The sequence below is a fragment of the Saccopteryx leptura genome, chromosome 6, assembly GCF_036850995.1.
Source record: "Saccopteryx leptura isolate mSacLep1 chromosome 6, mSacLep1_pri_phased_curated, whole genome shotgun sequence".
NCBI classification, from domain to species: Eukaryota; Metazoa; Chordata; class Mammalia; order Chiroptera; family Emballonuridae; genus Saccopteryx; species Saccopteryx leptura.
Window position 1 is genome coordinate 56,388,299 of NC_089508.1, and position 16,949 is coordinate 56,405,247.

The 16,949-nt window shown below is 49.9% G+C and overlaps 1 protein-coding gene across 6 annotated transcripts in view; it reads right to left on the bottom strand.

Annotated features, from left to right (window-relative positions):
- TLN2 (talin 2) overlaps window positions 1–16,949 on the bottom strand; it is a 462,611-nt gene that overhangs the window by 51,440 nt on the left and 394,222 nt on the right. For 5 of the 6 annotated variants that reach the window (XM_066344644.1, XM_066344640.1, XM_066344641.1 and 2 more), the window contains 5 exons: window positions 16,260–16,379; window positions 9,989–10,135; window positions 6,007–6,173; window positions 4,994–5,177; window positions 57–182 (listed from right to left, as the gene is read on the bottom strand). In XM_066344644.1, the coding sequence (XP_066200741.1) occupies window positions 57–182; window positions 4,994–5,177; window positions 6,007–6,173; window positions 9,989–10,135; window positions 16,260–16,379 (744 nt within the window). The remainder of the gene's footprint in view (window positions 1–56; window positions 183–4,993; window positions 5,178–6,006; window positions 6,174–9,988; window positions 10,136–16,259; window positions 16,380–16,949) is intronic. The other variant, XM_066344645.1, reaches the window with a different exon arrangement.

Below are 16,949 nucleotides of genomic sequence, written 5' to 3' on the forward strand. Positions count from 1 at the left end.
GCTTCTCTCGCCAGCACTGCTCCTGCATGCTCACCCCTAGCTGGGCTCCACTCTACCTTGGCAGCCCCCTTGAGCTGGTACATGGAGGGGTCATCAGCAGGCTTGCTGGCAGCGCCCTTGGTAGCGCCGATGAGGTCTGAAAGGGCCTTGGCCACATCTTTGATGGCGTTGATCAACACCACCTGAAAGAGAACATGGAGCCCAGGTGAGTGCCTCAGTGGTCACCTACTGACTTCACTAAGAGCATATGGCCCAGGGGCAGGCTGGGAGCATTGAGGTCTCTAAGTCATCAGCTCTCAAACCTGTGACTCACAGAATCCTGGGAGCCACCCCTGGAGATTCTGATACAAAAGTCTGGATGAAGATCCATTGTTTCAGACTTTGAAAAGCTTCCCTGAGGCTGATTTGGGCATCTTTAAACACCTCCTAGAGGGCAGCTCTGCAGACAAGCTGTCAACAAAAGAATGAAGGCAGCTAGGCAGACACCTGAGAGGCAGCACCATTCACCTGTGCTCTGAACTGATGACCCAAAATGCTGGGGACAACATGCAAGCCTCACAGCCTGGCCTGTAAGGCCTCCATGGCCAACCACCTGCATCTTCGGCTTTGGTTCCTAGGATTCTGACTCACTCAACATGCTATAGGTGCAAGGGTCTTGCTTCCCCACTGGAAGTCCCAACTCATTCCTGCTTCAGGGCCTCTGCTCCTGCTGTTCTGTCTAGAACCTGGCGCTTTCCTCACTTAGGTCTCAGCTCCAATGTCATATCCTCAGAGACCTTTCTGGACCACCTAAACTGTAACCCCTGCTACACCTACTTATATACTGCAACTCCAACAGCTTGCCCTGTTTTATGTATAGTACAGCGCTTACTAGCATGTGGAATTACTATATTATTCATTCTCTTGCACACCATCTGCCCTCTGTCTTCTGCCCTCTGCCCTCTCCCTTGAGTTGGATGTAAACTTGGATGTAAAATCCAGGAGGGTCGGCCTGGACTCCTGTCTGTGTTTCACGCTCAGAACAGGGCCTGGCATGTAAGTACGCACTCAGTAAATGCTCATGGAATGAATGAATACACAGGTGCTTACCCATATAACACTGGATAAGATACAGTATCTTCATTCTTCTAACTGAACACAGACTATCAGTGTGCCGGATGAGGAATCTTCAGTACCGGCTGTATTCAGGGATTATGCGACATTGGGCATTACATTGAACTCTTCTAGGTTCAGTTCTACCATAACAACTCCTATTTCAATAATAATAACCACAACTTCACTTTGTTGAGGATAGTGTCCCAGGAGCTGAGCCACGCATGATACACATATTATCTCATTAAATCCTCACCACTGCCATTTCAAGGGGGAAGTAAAATGCTTGTGCCCACACTTCCAAGGCTTGGGGTTAGAAGAGTTGGGATTTGAACTCTGCTCAGTGTGACCTCAAGAGCATAGTCTTAAACTCCAGACCATGTTACACTCTTTGACTTAAGCTCCTACAAATGAGATCAGTAGCACCAGCACCAGCCCTACCATCTCATTGCACTGCTGTCAGGATGAACTGGACTCCCAGACAGCTGCAAGCTCAGCAACACTGCACTTGCACAGCCTCTTGTCCATGCCTTCTCGCCCACAGGCACAAGGAACCTTGGCTGACCTCTGGAACCATAGGGCAGGCTGGGCAGTGATGGGGATCATGGGGAAGGGCTGACACGTATGAACCTCACACTGACTGCTGAGCTCGTAGCAGGGAGGGGCAGAGAGAGGGAGACTGAGGAAAAGAAGCAAAGGTCAGCCACCAATACTCCACTTGCCTGGCCCCATCCCTGGTCACTGGACAACTGACTGGCAAGTGGGAACACTTTTCACTACAGGTCTCATTAGAAATGGAAGCTTTAGGGCTCTGGCCGGTTTGCTCAGTGGATAGAGCATTGGCCCAGCATATGAACGTCCAGGTTTGATTCCCAGTCAGGGCACACAAGAGAAGCGACCATCTGCTTCTCTCCCCAACCCTCTCCTCCTTTTCTCTTTTTTCCTCTTCTACAGCCAGTGGCTTGACTGGTTTGAGTGTTAGCCCTGGGTGCCACGGATAGCTCAGTTGATCTAAGCATCAGCCTCAGGCACTAAAAATAGTTGAGTTGATTTGAGAATCAGCCCCATATGGGAATTGCTGGGTGGATACCAGTTGGGATGCATTTGGGAGTCTATCTCATTATCTCCCACTCCTCTCACTTAAAAAAAAAAGAAAAGAAATGGGCTTCTGGCTGGTTGGCTCACTAATAGAACATCAACCCAGCACATGGAAGTTCTAGGTTCAATTCCTGGTCAGGGCATACAGGAGAGTCAACCATTTGCTTTTCCCCTCCCTCCCCCTTCAATCTCTCTCTCTCCTCCCGCAGCTATGGCTTGATTGATTTGAGTGTGTTGGCTCTGAGCACTGAAGATGGCTTTTTCAAGCTTCCACCTCAGGTGCTAAAAATAGCTCAGTTGCAAGTGGTCCCAGATGGGAAGAGCATCAGCCCCAGACGAGGTTGCTGGGTAGATCCCAGTTGGAGCACATGTGGAAATCTGTTTCACTATCTCCCCTCCTCTCACTTAAAAAAAGAAAAAGAAAAAGAAATGGAAGCTTTAGGATATCTAGATCATTTGAGAGTTAAGACCAAGCAATTCAATACATTTTTCTATTTGAAGATTTAAATCTTTCCCAGCCAAGTCACTTCTCCTAACGTTTAGCTAGGCTGGGAGAGTGTGAGTTCCTCCAGTGACACATTTGCAAGCTTTTCCCTCTTGCATGTGGGTAAGGAGAATACAGGATGCAGGGATTTATGTGAAGACTTCGAACCGCAGAGGGAAGCCAGTCTGAGCGCTGATGTTATCAAAGAGAAATCCAGCAGGAGTAACATGGCTCTGCTCCACTGGAGGACATCAGGAAGGAAGGTCATGGCCATGTGGACCAAAGCTTGTGGCCTTGTGTTAGAACAGTAGCTATTGTTGACCCAGGCAGGGAATGGTAGGGAACTTTCTACCCAGTACTGTACAAATGGGCCAAATAGACTAGTTTACTGAGTATGGTTTCAACAGTGAAAACAAAAGTGTCTACCATTTGATGGTGCTGGGATAGAGAGAATAGAGGGAATGTAAGTTTTGCATGTGGCAATCGGTAGAATCCATTATTGATGGCTGTGCTTGGCTGTTCTGAAACAGCTGAACATATATATATATTTGATGGGCATCCACTATGCATTGGGAGCTGTGATTGAAACTCTTAGGTTTCAAAGACTAAGCTGTGATGACTGTCCTTAATAGCTGACAGTCTAGGTCGGGGACTGAGGAATAGGCAGGTCACGTCAATGAAATCAGATAAATTAGAGCAGAGCACGGAGCACTGCCCACCCATCCAGTTCTCTCTCCCACTTCAGAGCCAGATTTCTCAAGTAGGGTGTCTATAGGTGCTGGCTCCATTTCTTCCCCCTCTCCTGCCTTCCCTGACACAAACAGCCATGGCTGGAGTCACCACTGCCTTCCATGTCACCTGGGCCATTGGGCAACTCTCAGACCTTCATCTTTAACTCCTGAGCCACCTCTGGTGGGTTGAAACACTCCCTCCTCTCAACATCGGGTTCCCTGGCTCTCCTCCTATCAGCTGAACCTGCTTCTTAATCTCCTTACTCATCTCCTGCTCCTTCTATGGTCTTTATAATTTATTTATTTATTTATTTATTTTTTTTTACAGAGGCAGAGATAGACAGGGACAGACAGACAGGAACGGAGAGAGATGAGAAGCATCAATCATCAGTTTCTCGTTGCACGTTGCGACTTCTTAGTTGTTCATTGATTGCTTTCTCACATGTGCCTTGACCGTGGGCTTTCAGCAGAACAAGTAACCCCCTGCTGGAGCCAGCGACCTTGGGTCCAAACTGGTGAGCTCTTTGCTCAAGCCAGATGAGCCCGCGCTCAAGCTGGCGACCTCGGGGTCTCGAACCTGGGTCCTTCCGCATCCCAGTCCGACGCTCTATCCACTGCGCCACCACCTGGTCAGGCTCCTTCTATGGTCTTAAATAGTGCATTCCTCGGGCTCTTCCTTGAAGCCCCCTTCTTCGCTCACTCCTCACTTTCCTCCTCTGTGGTCCCAGTCATGGTCTGTATGGCAACAACCCATGAATCCACACCCTTGCAGCCAAGCAGGCTTCTGCCCACACACTAGCATGTCTCTCTGCCACTCCCAATTCAATGTGCCCCAAACTGAACTCACCTTCATCTCCCCGCCCATGCCAGCTCTCCCTGCAGGGAACTCCCGCTCCATGCATGGAGCCACCCTCCTCTCACAGATCCAGCCCAAACCGTGATGTCAGCGTTGCCTCTTCCCTCTGCCCAACCGCCAAATGCTCAAACCTGTCGGCTTGCCTCCCATCCCCCTGGTCCAGGCCACAATCTTGCCTGGATAACGGCAATCTACCAGCCCCCAAACCACAAACACATCACACACATGTTGTTGTTTTTTGTTGTTGTTGTTTGTTTGTTTTTTGTATTTTTCCGAAGTTGGAAACGGGGAGGCAGTCAGACAGACTCCCGCATGCGCCTGACCGGGATCCACCCAGCATGCCCACCAGGGGGCGATGCTCTGCCCATCTGGGGCGTTGCTTTGCCGCAACCAGAGCCATTCTAGCACCTGAGGCAGAGGCCATGGAGCCGTCCTCAGTGTCCGGGCCAACTTTTTGCTCCAACAGAGCCTTGGCTGTGGGAGGGGAAGAGAGAGACAGAGAGGAAGGAGAGGGGGAGGGGTGGAGAAGCAGATGGGTGCTTCTCCTGTGTGCCCTGGCTGGGAATCGAACCCGGGACTCCTGCACGCCAGGCCGACGCTCTACCACTGAGCCAACTGGCCAGTGCACGCACATGTTGTTTACATCAACGCTCGTATTTTGCCTCTTCTGAGGCCTGGTGTACAGTGTTGGTGGAATTACAAAGATCCCCCATCTCCTGGGCCCACCTGTACCTGGGTCTCGGGGTCATCAGAACCCAGGCTGGCGGCCCCCAGCTTGACCACCTCGGCGAGCTGAGTGATGGTGGCTGCTGAGGACTGGGCTGCCTGGGCCAGTTTGTCTGGAGTGGACGCAGCCCCGGACACGAGGAGTTTTGTGTCTTCCACTAAGGCCTTGGCTGTCTTCAGAATGTTCTCCCTGGAAGGGGAAGAGCAGAAGGTAGGGGAGAGACAAAGGGCCAGGCTTGGTTACTAACAGTTGGGAAGAAAAGGAACCCTCCACAGGATTGAGGGCTTTGAGGACGAGAGGTGACATGTTTCCCCTGCTTTGCTGGGGGCTCTCATCTTCCGTGCAGGAAAACAGAGGAGTCCCCCACCCCCAGCCCTGTAGCTAAAGCTAAGGGAGAGGTCAGCTTCTTTCCTATGGTTCCCACTCTCCCTAAAAATACTTCCTAGCTACAGAGGAGCTATGAGGACACACAGATCAGGAGACCCTCTCAGCATATAGGAGCCCAAGTGGCTGAGTGACCCCTGGGAATCTCTTCCCAGCCCAGCCCTGGGACTGAAGAGAGGGAAAGGGTGGTGAGGATGTGGGTGGGCTCCAGCAGCAGATGGAGACCCCAGCATCAGCCTTTGAGTGGGGCCTGAAGAGCCAGCCCAGGGGAGACGGCAGGCTCGGAGCCCCACTCCCCAGAACACGGAAGAGCTCACTGTCGCCCCCGTTGCTCCAATCCTGCTGGGGCTGGTGAGCAAACCAGAGGCGCCGCTCTCCAGCTCGGACGGTGAAAGATCAAATCGCCATCCTCCACACAGCAGGCTGGATTTAGGCTGCGACGGGCAAAGCTGGAACACGGTTCTGCGTTGCCAGTTGGCAGAGGGGGCTTATTTTGATTATGTGGCTCATTTTTCCCACTTGAACGTCTTGTTGAAATCAAAATGGATGACCACATTTCCGGCTGCTGGGCAGCCTCTCTGAAGTCTGGCAGGCCGGCCTGACCCTCCTCCCGCCCCATCCGGGAGCCCCATACCTGTGGTCTGCGAAGGTCTCGTTGTTCTCTGCGTTCAGGGTCCCCGCGGTCGCAAACATGATGGTGGTGTCCAGGTCGGCGATGATTCCGGACACGGCAGTGGCAGCTGTGATACATGCCTGGGTCCCCTTGTTCCCAGCCTGAAGAGCTGACAGCACTAAGGATACCTGTGTGGAGAGACAGGCTGTCAGAGAGAGCAGAGGAAACGTAACCCAAACGTGCACACGCTCTGAAAACACTGCACCTTTCCCCCCTCCAGGAGCCGATGCAGCTTCTGGGTTAACAGCAGTTTGTGGTCAACGCCCTCAGTCTGAACGCCAGCTCTGCTGTTTGCGGGCTACCTAACCTTGGGTAGGCGGTTGACCTAAGTCTCAGTTTCCTCATCTGTAAAATGGTTACTACTTCTTGTCTATCAGGGTTGTTGGCAGGAAAATGTATGTACAATGTCTAGTGTGGAGTTTGGCACATAGTTAAGTGTCCAGTAGAGATCAGGTGCTATTATTTAATTATGATTATGTTTCTGCACCCACAAGGAGGGACAAAGAATTAGGCTCCTGTAAGAGCTGTGGCAATTTCTGCTCCTTCTGATCAGGATTTTTGTAGAACAGCCTCCTCTGCTGAACACCCATTGTTCCCTCCCTTGGCCACCTCTTTTTTCATTTGCTTGTTTTTGCTTTTGATACACTGTAATGCCGGTGGCCGAGGCCAGGCAGGTCCACATTGGATTTGGGAAGACGGTAGCAAAACTGTGGAGCCGGAAAGGGTTGGGCCATTCCCGTTTAATAAAGTCTCACAAAGGCAGATGAGCACACAGGAGGGAAAACTGCCTCTCAGGCAAACAAACAGCAAAATGGCCCCTCACAGTGCCAGGCAGGCAACCCACCATCTGCAATCCCCCTGAGCACAAGCACCCATAGCCTTATAAAGGCCACACACACATGTCAGGCAAAGTGTTTGCAGCCAGTAAACCAGAGAGCAAGCCTAACACAGCCGCTGCCCCACATACACCTTTGTATGGTCTTCATTTTTAAGTAACAAGAGTGCCTCCTGACTGGAAATTCTCCATTGTGGCCCCCTGAGGGGCTGGAGCCCAGAAGAAAACACTGTATTTTACTCCTACCCCCAACATGCCCTCGAGCCATCACCTGCCACCAAATAATTTCAGTGATCTGAGGGTCCAGCAAGTTAGCTAAGGTGTGCATTCCAGTGTCTTCTGCATCAGAACCCTACACTGCCACCTGCCACGTCCCCTCCAGTACACCCTCAATGTCTGGAGCTGCCCCTATAACACAAACCTGACCCTACCACACTGCTGCAGACAATTCTCCCCTGGCTGCGGAGAGCAGCTAAACAGGTTCAACTTCTCCGGCCTCCTCCCCTGCCCTTGGCCAGCTCCTGGTTTCAGCATTACATACAGCTCATCATTTCATCAGCCAGCTCCTCGCTCCCCCAAACACCCTCTGCTTCTCCCCTCCCAGTGGGTCTGTTCTCTGCCGTCAAGGCTCCCTCCCCTCCTCTTCTCCAGCCAGACCTGCCCGTCCTGCAGGATCCAGCTCAGAGTCCCCACTAGGATGCCTTCCCCACTGTCCTCTCCCAAAGATAGCTGGGCCTCCTGAGGATTCCTATATACTCTGTCCCTACCCTCAGAATGCCCCCATGACCACTGACTATAAACAGTATGAATTTTACTATAAACAGTATGAATCTGGCTAGTGGCTGGAGGGCACTGGGGCCTTCTGAGGCCAGAAGCTGACATAGTAATCCTAGTGTCCTTGACTATGGCTGACCCAAAGAAGAGAGTGAAAACGATTTGTGAATGCATTTTTAAAAACCCATGGACCAGGATAAAAGGCAGTTACAGCTGCAGTGAGAGGCATGGTGTTTAAACTCCCTCCCCCTCCTAAGTGGCTGAGATCTCAGCAGATGTGGGGTACATGGCCCGGCAGGAGGGGCAGAGAGTCCCGTTTCCTGAGTACCTGCCATGTCCCAGGACCAGCCCACAAGCAACGATTTCCCAAGTTAAATTCCATTATGTCCCACCAGGAAAAGATGAGTCAGACCGGCACAGAGCTGGCCCGGGAATGAGGAATCCGGTCTCTGGAAAGAGCTTCCAGAGGACAAAGCCCAAGGCAAGTAATCAGAAGTCTGGGAGGGCCCTTCTCAGCCATTGTGGAAATCAGAGCCATTGTGAAAATAACGTCCCGCCCACTGCGAAAGGTGTGTAAATCAGCAGGTGTTTATTGAGCATTTACTAGTCACTAGGGCATGAGGACAAAAAAAAGGGGACAAGTCAAGGGCTCATGGCTGGGAAGATTACACAAACAAAACCAAGACATGAATAAAGGATACGGGGGGTGGGGGAGAGGATGGAAGGGTAGGACATTAGAAAGGCAGGGACACATAGTTGAGAAACCCAAGAAGCTGCCAAATAGACTAGTTGCTCTCTGCCTTTGATCCTTCTCCAGGTGTTTTAAGTCAGGGCTCCTCTGCGGGGAGAAGCAGTAAGCCCAGGCCCAGCTCAGGAAGATCGCACTGCTTGGCTAGGCTCATCAACATCCTGCAGCCTCAATCCCTCCCCCCTGCTCCTGCTGCATGGCCTTCTACTGGGAAACTTGGCAAGAGGAACTTTAATAACAAGGAAGGGCTTTCAAAGGAGGGAGAGTGTCGTCCTCGGATTTATTCCTCATCCAGTGGAGTCCAGGCAGGCCTGGACAGTCCTGTGGGCTACGGGAGACGGCCAGCTCATGGCTTGGCCTCAGCAAGGGCCCTGCACAGAGAAGCCTCTGTAGGGCAGCTTCCAGGCGAGGGGTCCTTTGCCCACCCCTCGAGTCCTATTGCCAAGCTTCCGCCCCGTGCGGAGCTCTCCATCCTGAGACCCCAGGTGGAGGAGAGGGAAAGCCAGCCAAGCACGAGGGCTTCGCCTGCGCTCCCAGAAGCCAGCAAAAGAGCTGCCCTGAAAAATGACTCAGGGAAGTCAGCAAAACAGAAGATTAACTAACTGCAGGAAAATAAAGGAGATACTGGGAACAAAGGGACATTTAGAACCGGGCATTGTTTAGCCAGGAAAAACTTCCCGGGAGAGCAGTGTTAAGAGAAGAGTTTACACAGAACAGCAGCTGGCATTCATTAAATAAACTGTGTGCCTGGCACTGTGCCAAGCACTGATACATATACCCCTGCAATTAATCTGCACAACCCTGTGGGCCAGGAATCAACGATATTTCTTTATCCTCATTTTACAAATGAGACATCCCAAGCTTGGAAAGGTGAAGTTACTTAGCGGAGATCCTGGAGCCCCACCAACTACACCAGTGGTGTTCAAACACTGGTCCGAGCCCCGGTGTTTGTCTGCAAGAGTTAACCACCCTGGTGGTGTATGAAGGTTATGGACCCTCCATAACTGTGAACCGGCAGTTGAAAACCACTGCACTACACCACGTGATCCTCTCTACAAACAGCTGGCATTAGAGTCAGAAAATGTAATTCAGGATCCTATTTGCCCATCGAGGTGCCATGCAACTTCAGACAGGTATTTAACCCTCCCCACATCACTGTCTCATCAGGCAATAAAGAGGTTTCAGGAAAGAAACTTGAGGTCAGGCCCCCACATCTCCCAGCACCTAAGAGCCTCTCTGAGAAGGAAGCCCAAAGGGCAGAAGTGTCAGAGAGGATGCAGGGAGGGGCTCCTGGTGTTGAGCCTGGACTTCGAGCCGGTCTGCCCAGCCTGTCCGCAGGAGAGCCCTTGAAGGTAGACCGCCAGGGCCCTCACCTTCGTGGGTCAGTCCCTCTCCCACTCTCAAGTTCTCAAGGCCTATGGATCACCCCCAACTCCTCAATATGCCCCACCCGTGGGGAGACCCCGCGCTCGAGGAAAGATGACCAGACTTGACTCGGCTGAGTTGTTTTTGGCTTAGTTTCCTGCTCGTAGAACTGGTCACACCAGGTCACTGTGGCTGCGCCTGACCCAAGGGCTGCTTCTTACCTTCTCGGTGACTGCACGGGCACACTCAATGAGCTCCCTCTTGGTGTAGCTGTCGGTGGGGCACACCTGGAGGGCCCCTGCCTTCTGCACTAGGAAGATGCAGCCGTGGCCTAGGTCCTGCACACGCGTACGAATCTGGAAGCCGATCTGCGGAGGCAGCCAGGGTGGGGAAGGAGAAGCATGATAGACCCGGCCATCGAGGTCCTCCCTACATGGAAAATTTCTCCTGTGTCCTATGGGAGCCTGGCTAGGAAAATTCCACTGCTATTAGGAGTCTGTGCTTGGTGAAGTATGGAATTTGCTTGATTTTGCTTCCCATTTTTAGAGACTGTCAAGTGCCCACCATCCTCAGTAAGCAAGTCTGAACCTCATCATGCTAGCCTAGTGCCTCCCTGATATTTGCTGCCTTTTCTGGTGTCTTGCTTATCTGTATCCTGTGCCACCTGATAAGAATGTCAATTAGAGGAACTCTGCTGGATAGTTCTGTTACTCCTTCAAAAAGCATTTACGGAGCCCCTACTGTGTGTCAGGGCCTCTCCTAAGCACGGAATGCATTTCATTTCATTTATTTCTCACAACAGCTCCAGAAGGTAATTAGAAGTTTGAAATATATAGCTTTAGTACCAAGAATATTTTAAAGTGTTCAGATTCTTACAAAATTGCTGTTTACTAACCAGAACACCCCCTCCACAGCTGTCCCCATGGTGAGAGCAACGATGCAGGGCCCAGCTTTCCTATCGGGCCAGGTTTGAGGTTTCCTTTAAAAGGGACATTTTTAGAGCTAATGGCTCAGCAGGCACGCATTCTTTTTAATGACCTCTGGTTTTTGCGATTATAAAAGGTACTTTGCCTAAAAGAAGCCAAATGCCTCCACTGTGGACAAGCTGCCAGCTGGCTCTTTAAGGTGTAATAAATTTTCATGGCCACCTGCCAGAGTTTGCATTCCTCTGGCGCTGTTTCCCATCAATTCCCATTTGGGTTTGATCAATACAGCTGCTGTAAAGTAATCTGCCCTCCAGCCCTGGTAAGCAACTAAAACAAAACAAACAAAACCCTTTAAGCTTTTGTCAATAAGTGTTATTTTCAAGACAGCAAAATAGCAAGCAGCTGCGCCTCCTCTTTCCAGCATTTATCATGAAGAGTTACTAAATAACCTCAGAAACTGGGAATAAATCCCAGGAGATCCCGGCTACCTGCACGCTGTCAGCCAATATCATACCATTAGTCAGAGTTTTAAGGAAGGGTGGCTTTGAGGAGTGAAGTGGGCTGCAAATGTTAACTCTCCTATTACTGAAACACTTCCCGCTTTTAGGGAAAAAGGGAATTCCTGTAAGCTCCTTAACGGCCCACTGGATGTTTAAATTCGTTTAATAGAAAATTCTCCTCATCCAGAAAGTTGGGGTGTTCTTCTATTGTACCCAGGCGACTGCACAAACTTCACAACCAGGCAGGGCTTCTTGCCGACCATCTCCACGTAGAATACAACATGAGCGGCACCCCGGGATCACACAACCCTGCAGCTGTGCAAACGCGTCTGGACCCGCGCAGCAGCAAGGCCGTCACCAAGGAGGGGAGAGGCACTCTGCCTCAGCCCCCACTGCGGCGATGCCCTGTAAATATAGCTGAGTGCTCCGCACGCTTGCTGCTTTAAGCATGAGGTCAAACTGAAGCAGGAGGATGCCCCAGTCAAGTTTTAAACTCAACCTGGCTTTCAATGCTTTTCTGATCCATGCAGTGTAACCCTAAGTACTCAAGGGTCAGAACCAATCCAAAGGCGAGAGCTCTGCTGTGGAGGGCGACCACAGGTCTCTGAATGATAGGTGCTGTTGGGACAGTTGGGTAAGGGGCAAATGGAGAAAGAAAAATTGATGGGATCTCAAAATAAAAAAATGACCTTACCGGTTCAAGCTCCCCTTCATTTACAGACGAAGAAACTGTGGCCCAGAGAGGTGATGTGATGGGCCCAGGATCACACAGCAGCCCGGGAAAGCCAGCTGAGAGCCCAGGTCTCTAACCCCAGCACCCGCCCTCTAGCCCTTTGATCAGTGCCTTTTCTAACGTCTTGGATTTTTTCCCACTTAGCAGCCCCCAACCCCCAATAAAAACTCTCATGAAATCTCAACATGTAAAATTAATAGAAGTAATTTATTAGTACTATACTCTTCTTTATGAGTTAAATTTTATATCCTTGACTCAATAAAAAATCAACAACGAGACTGCGTGAACCCAACTTTAAAAGTCATGGTTATAAAAGCCAGTTACAGCCTCAGCCACTGACTCATTTCTGTATTTTGCTTCGGTTGCACAGTGTTGAGAAAAATCCTGTTATGTGTGTAAATAAAGCAAACAGGAGCAGTTTTCTTGCAGTTTCTTGACCATAGCGGGCAGGGCAGAGCTGCCTCAGCCTCGGGTCTGCACCTGCATCCCAGTGCAGGGGGAGGCGCTGTGGCCCCCGATGGGTTACCATTTGGCCTAGAATACATTCAAGAGTACATGTGGCTTGTCCTAACAGTTTTAGAAATAGTTCAATCATGTTTCAAAAGTGAAACTTGAGTCAAATGTGCATAACTTGAGTCAAATGTCCAAAGCCCCTTTCTGGGTCAGGAAGAATGAGGTGCAGAACCCGGAATCCTGCACCCCGCACAGAGCCAAGCCTGAGCTTCCTATTTACAGAAAGACAGGGTGCTGGGTCAAACACAGGTGCAGGGGAAAGACCAGCTGTTACCTAACAAAGCTAGGTTCCAACCCTGACTTCCACATGGTGACTTCTTAACTTACTTACCTGAAACTTCACTTATTCCAAAAAGTTGTTTAAAGTGGCTGCAACGCTACGGTAGCTGTGTGATCTTGGACAATTTAACTAACCTCTCAGGGCCTCAGTTTGCTTATCAGTGAAATGGGGAAGAACAAATGATTGCCTGACATGCTGCAGGTGAGGGGACAGGGCAGCCCAGCATCTGCCTGGCCCTGCGGACTTGATACACACTCCACTCCTTCCCATGGAGCACTTAATGACAGAGGACAACCAAATCTACAGTTCAACAGAGCAACCACCTCCTCTTCCGCACTCTCACAGAATGCCGTGCTGCCAGAGGAACCTCTAGAAAGGAAATACAGTTTTAAGACTGTATTCCAACAGATAAAAAGCTTTAAACATGCTAAGTTTCTCGAAGCGACACTAAACTTCTCAACATACATGACGAGCTCCCAGGGCAAGCCAACACACAGCCAGTGTTTATTGCAAAGCAATGTTTCTCAAAGACATTAAACTTGGGGTCATAAACTGGCAACTTTAGTAAAGTATGACTTGAACCTCAAGAAAAACCCTCAATTCATTCCCTCTTTGCCCAAATAAAAGTAAAACCAGAAGATCGTCTCCTGGTATTTTGTCTTGTGAGAAATGAGAAGCCTGGCCTTCATGAGGTTTTTGTATCAAATTTCAATTGGAGGGAGTCTAAGAAATACTAATCATCTCCTTTACTGCTACAAACTAAACTAAACATACAGCTTTTTCTCAGGCTTTAAAAACAATCTCATTTGAAACTGGGTCAAATAATACTGTCCCTTGGAGAGCTTGTGAAGGTTGAAACAACAATGGCTGTTCTCTGACCAACTTTACGGTTTCTCCTTAGATAGACAGAAATGGAAGGAACAGAGAGTGTGGGCAACAGAAGCAGGGCATCACCTCCCGAACTACAGAAACGGTGCCTTTGAGGGGAAAGTTTAGAGTCCGAGAGCGGACAAAGGGCTCTGATCCTCACCATAGGCTCCTGACAGACGTCCCTGCCAGGGCACAGTTTGCTTGGAGACAAAGCTGTAGTCACTAAATCTTTCCCCAGCTCTATACTGAGATGCTGCGCTCACAGGGACTGCATTTCTTTCTTTCCTCGTTTTGGTTTGGTTTTATTTTTAAGAGGAAACTAATCTTAAATTGCAAAGTTGCCCGGGTATTTTAACTTTTCTGAAGAAAGAAGTTTTCACAGTGATGTTAACAAAAGCTTCAATTTTCCATGGAAAAATAAGCAAGATAAAGCTCCCGCTTGATGTTCAGAGGGCAGAGCTATGACTTTTCCTGTAATTGTCACATTCTGGAAAAGACCAAAATGCTGACTCGGCACAGCCTAGGGCAGGACCACAGCAAGGGGAGCAGCTTCGTACTTGCCCTGGACATAGATATTTTCACATGCTCTGATGTGGGGGCCCTCACGGGTATACAAACAATCCCACAGTCTTGGAATAAAAAACTACATGGCTTCAGGGATCTCCTACCCTTCTCAGTTTTCCCCCAAATATCTGTCTGGCAAATGCACACAAAGGATTTTTACTTTGCAAGCCACCAGTAACTGTATATTTTCTCTGCCCCTTTTCATTTCGGGTCACGCTGTTCGGTCTGGAATGTAAAATATATCTCAAGATGTAACGAAGAGAGAAAGGGAGATCCTTAATGAAAACATCAGCTGCTACAATTGCAGGGCCAATAACTAAAGTAACTAGTTGTGCTTCTCACAATACATTTTCTTTCCTGGCTGCTTTGGTATTTTCTTCTATTATGCTTCAATTGGTCTGGGTTGTGATAAAACAATCTGCTTGTTTCACACATGAGGTGGAACTCAGATGTGGAAAGGGCTCCAATAGATTACTGGGTCTTCACTCGATAGCTCAGGCGGGCCAGCGTTCAAACTAACCAAGGCAGATGGCTGTAGATTCCAATTCTAAAGATTTCTGGAGACAAAGCCAGCCCTCTCTCGCAATCATAGTCTCTTTTGGCTTTATTCTCCCTGCACAGCCAAACACTTCTCCCCTTTGTCCAACCAAACTTTCCTTCCTGGACTGTAGGTCCCTTTACACTTGTTAATGAAATAAAAAATTACACATAAATCAGATAAATTATGAGTCCAGCGGATGTGCCTATTTTATAAAAAAAAAGGATGGGTCTGTGTAAAGAATCACAGAATCCTGATGATTCTGATCATTTTTCTTCCTCGGTAGTGACTTAGCAGACTCATTACAAACAGAATTATTCATGCTGCAGCCTAAAGACTCAATCATTTTAAAATAAATCTCACGATGCAGGCACTGTTAGAAACTGAAGTCATCCCATGCTAGATATATATGTATGCAAGTACATATATATGATACTTCTCTTTACATGCATTGTTACAACACACGTTAGAAAGTGATTTTTGTTTTGGGCCTCCAGTCCTGTGGTATTTCTGGGAGCCTCTGTTAAGACAGGCTTAGCCCTGACTCCCAGGAGAAACAGCAGCACCAAGTAACTTGGGGACGCTGACTGTCATTACAAGGAGAAGGGAAGACCAGTCTTCTGCCTTGACAGCCTAGTTCACTTAGCAATGTGGTCAACAGGGTTCGTGCTCAATAAACATCTTGCTGAATTTCATGGAAAGCAGTTACCTTCTTCATCTTCCCAGTGTCCCTGCAATCTACTTCACTATTTTTTATTTTAGACTGAGCTACTGCTCTCTAAGGAGCCCCACAGGAGCTGGGATGGAGCCCCTCGTGTGTGCTAACACCGACAGGACAGGTGCAGCCAGGTGCCCCGAGCTCCACCCGTTCTGTGCGCTTCCCAGTGGACCACTCGACTTCTCAGAGGTATTAGGAGTTGGGAGCTCTTAGAAAGTGGCCTTTGGGACCAAACTTTTTGCCATTTTAAGAGTCTTTGGCAAGTCTGACCACTAGGAAAGTGAGTTTGGGGAAGGCAGGTAGATAATGAAGAGAAGAAGTCAGCAGGACGTATGGGGTTAGGGATCTGGGCCAGCTCTTAGTCACCAAAAATATTTGGGCAAGACTTTGTTTCGTGAAAGTAGGCTACACGGCCCTTTCTCACGAAAGAGACAGCAATACACCAACACTTCAGGGAGCCTCTGGGAAACGTGGAAACAGCGAAGGGGCCTGTGTGGGGCAGGAGTCGGGGACAAAGGGAAGATGGCAGTGGGGGTTCTGCTCTTGGCATCAGGTGATGGGCCAGGGGACAGGCGACCCGATAGAACATTGTAAAGAGAGTCCCCTGAGAAAGCCCACCTCCCCAGGTGGCCCCCCGATCTTAGCCATAGGGCCTCAGAAAGGAGAGTAGCCTTGAGCACAGCCTGGGCTACGGGGTCCGAGCCTGGGGCTGGCAGCATGGCAGCAGAACCAGGCCTGGTTCTGGCTCTCGGGCTGGGGTCTTGTGGAGTGGAGCTAAGCTACGGAGGATCCCCGGGAGTGGGTACCAGGGTGGGTTGGCTTTTTAAAACAGGGGCTTAAGGTGGCAGACCTCCTCTGGTTCCGCCGTGGCTGCTGCCATCTGGCCCTGGAGAGCCAGGTGCCCATAGTCACTGGTCATTTGTGAAGCCAGTCCTCCCAACTCTTCCGGGTTAGTAACCGACTTAGTCATCTGGAAAAAGAAAACAAGCAAGACACACACACACAGAGAAAAGCATGAGAACCATGTGTTAATACCTCTGGAAGCCAAAGGGTTTCATTCACTTTATGCTCTTGGCTTGCATGTGGGGCTGGACACTGGAGAGGGCAGTCCAAGCGAAGCCCATGCTGCATCGCACACAACAGGCCAGGGCCCCTCTCAAGTCAGTGGGTCCTGGTCCAGCCAGGGGGCAACATGCTAGGCTCAGGCCGTGCAGTGTGGAGGCCAGGCCCTCGGGGTCCACTCTGGGAGGTGAGAGCGGCAGGCTGGCCGGCTCTGCCCTGTGGGTCAGTCGCCCGAGGAGTCCCCCAGGAAAACCACAGGGGGCACAATTCCCGTGCAGTGCACACCCCTGGCCACACACTTCTGCAGAGAGTCCATCTGGTCTCCAGAAATCCAGAAGTGGGTCCCACTTGGACACAAGAGGGCATGAGGACGGGGCTGTTAAAGACTTCTCATACTGAGAGGTGATGGACAAGACAAATGCTTTGATGGAAGAAATTTTACAGAGAATACAGCTTTGCAGTAAATTCATACCAAAGA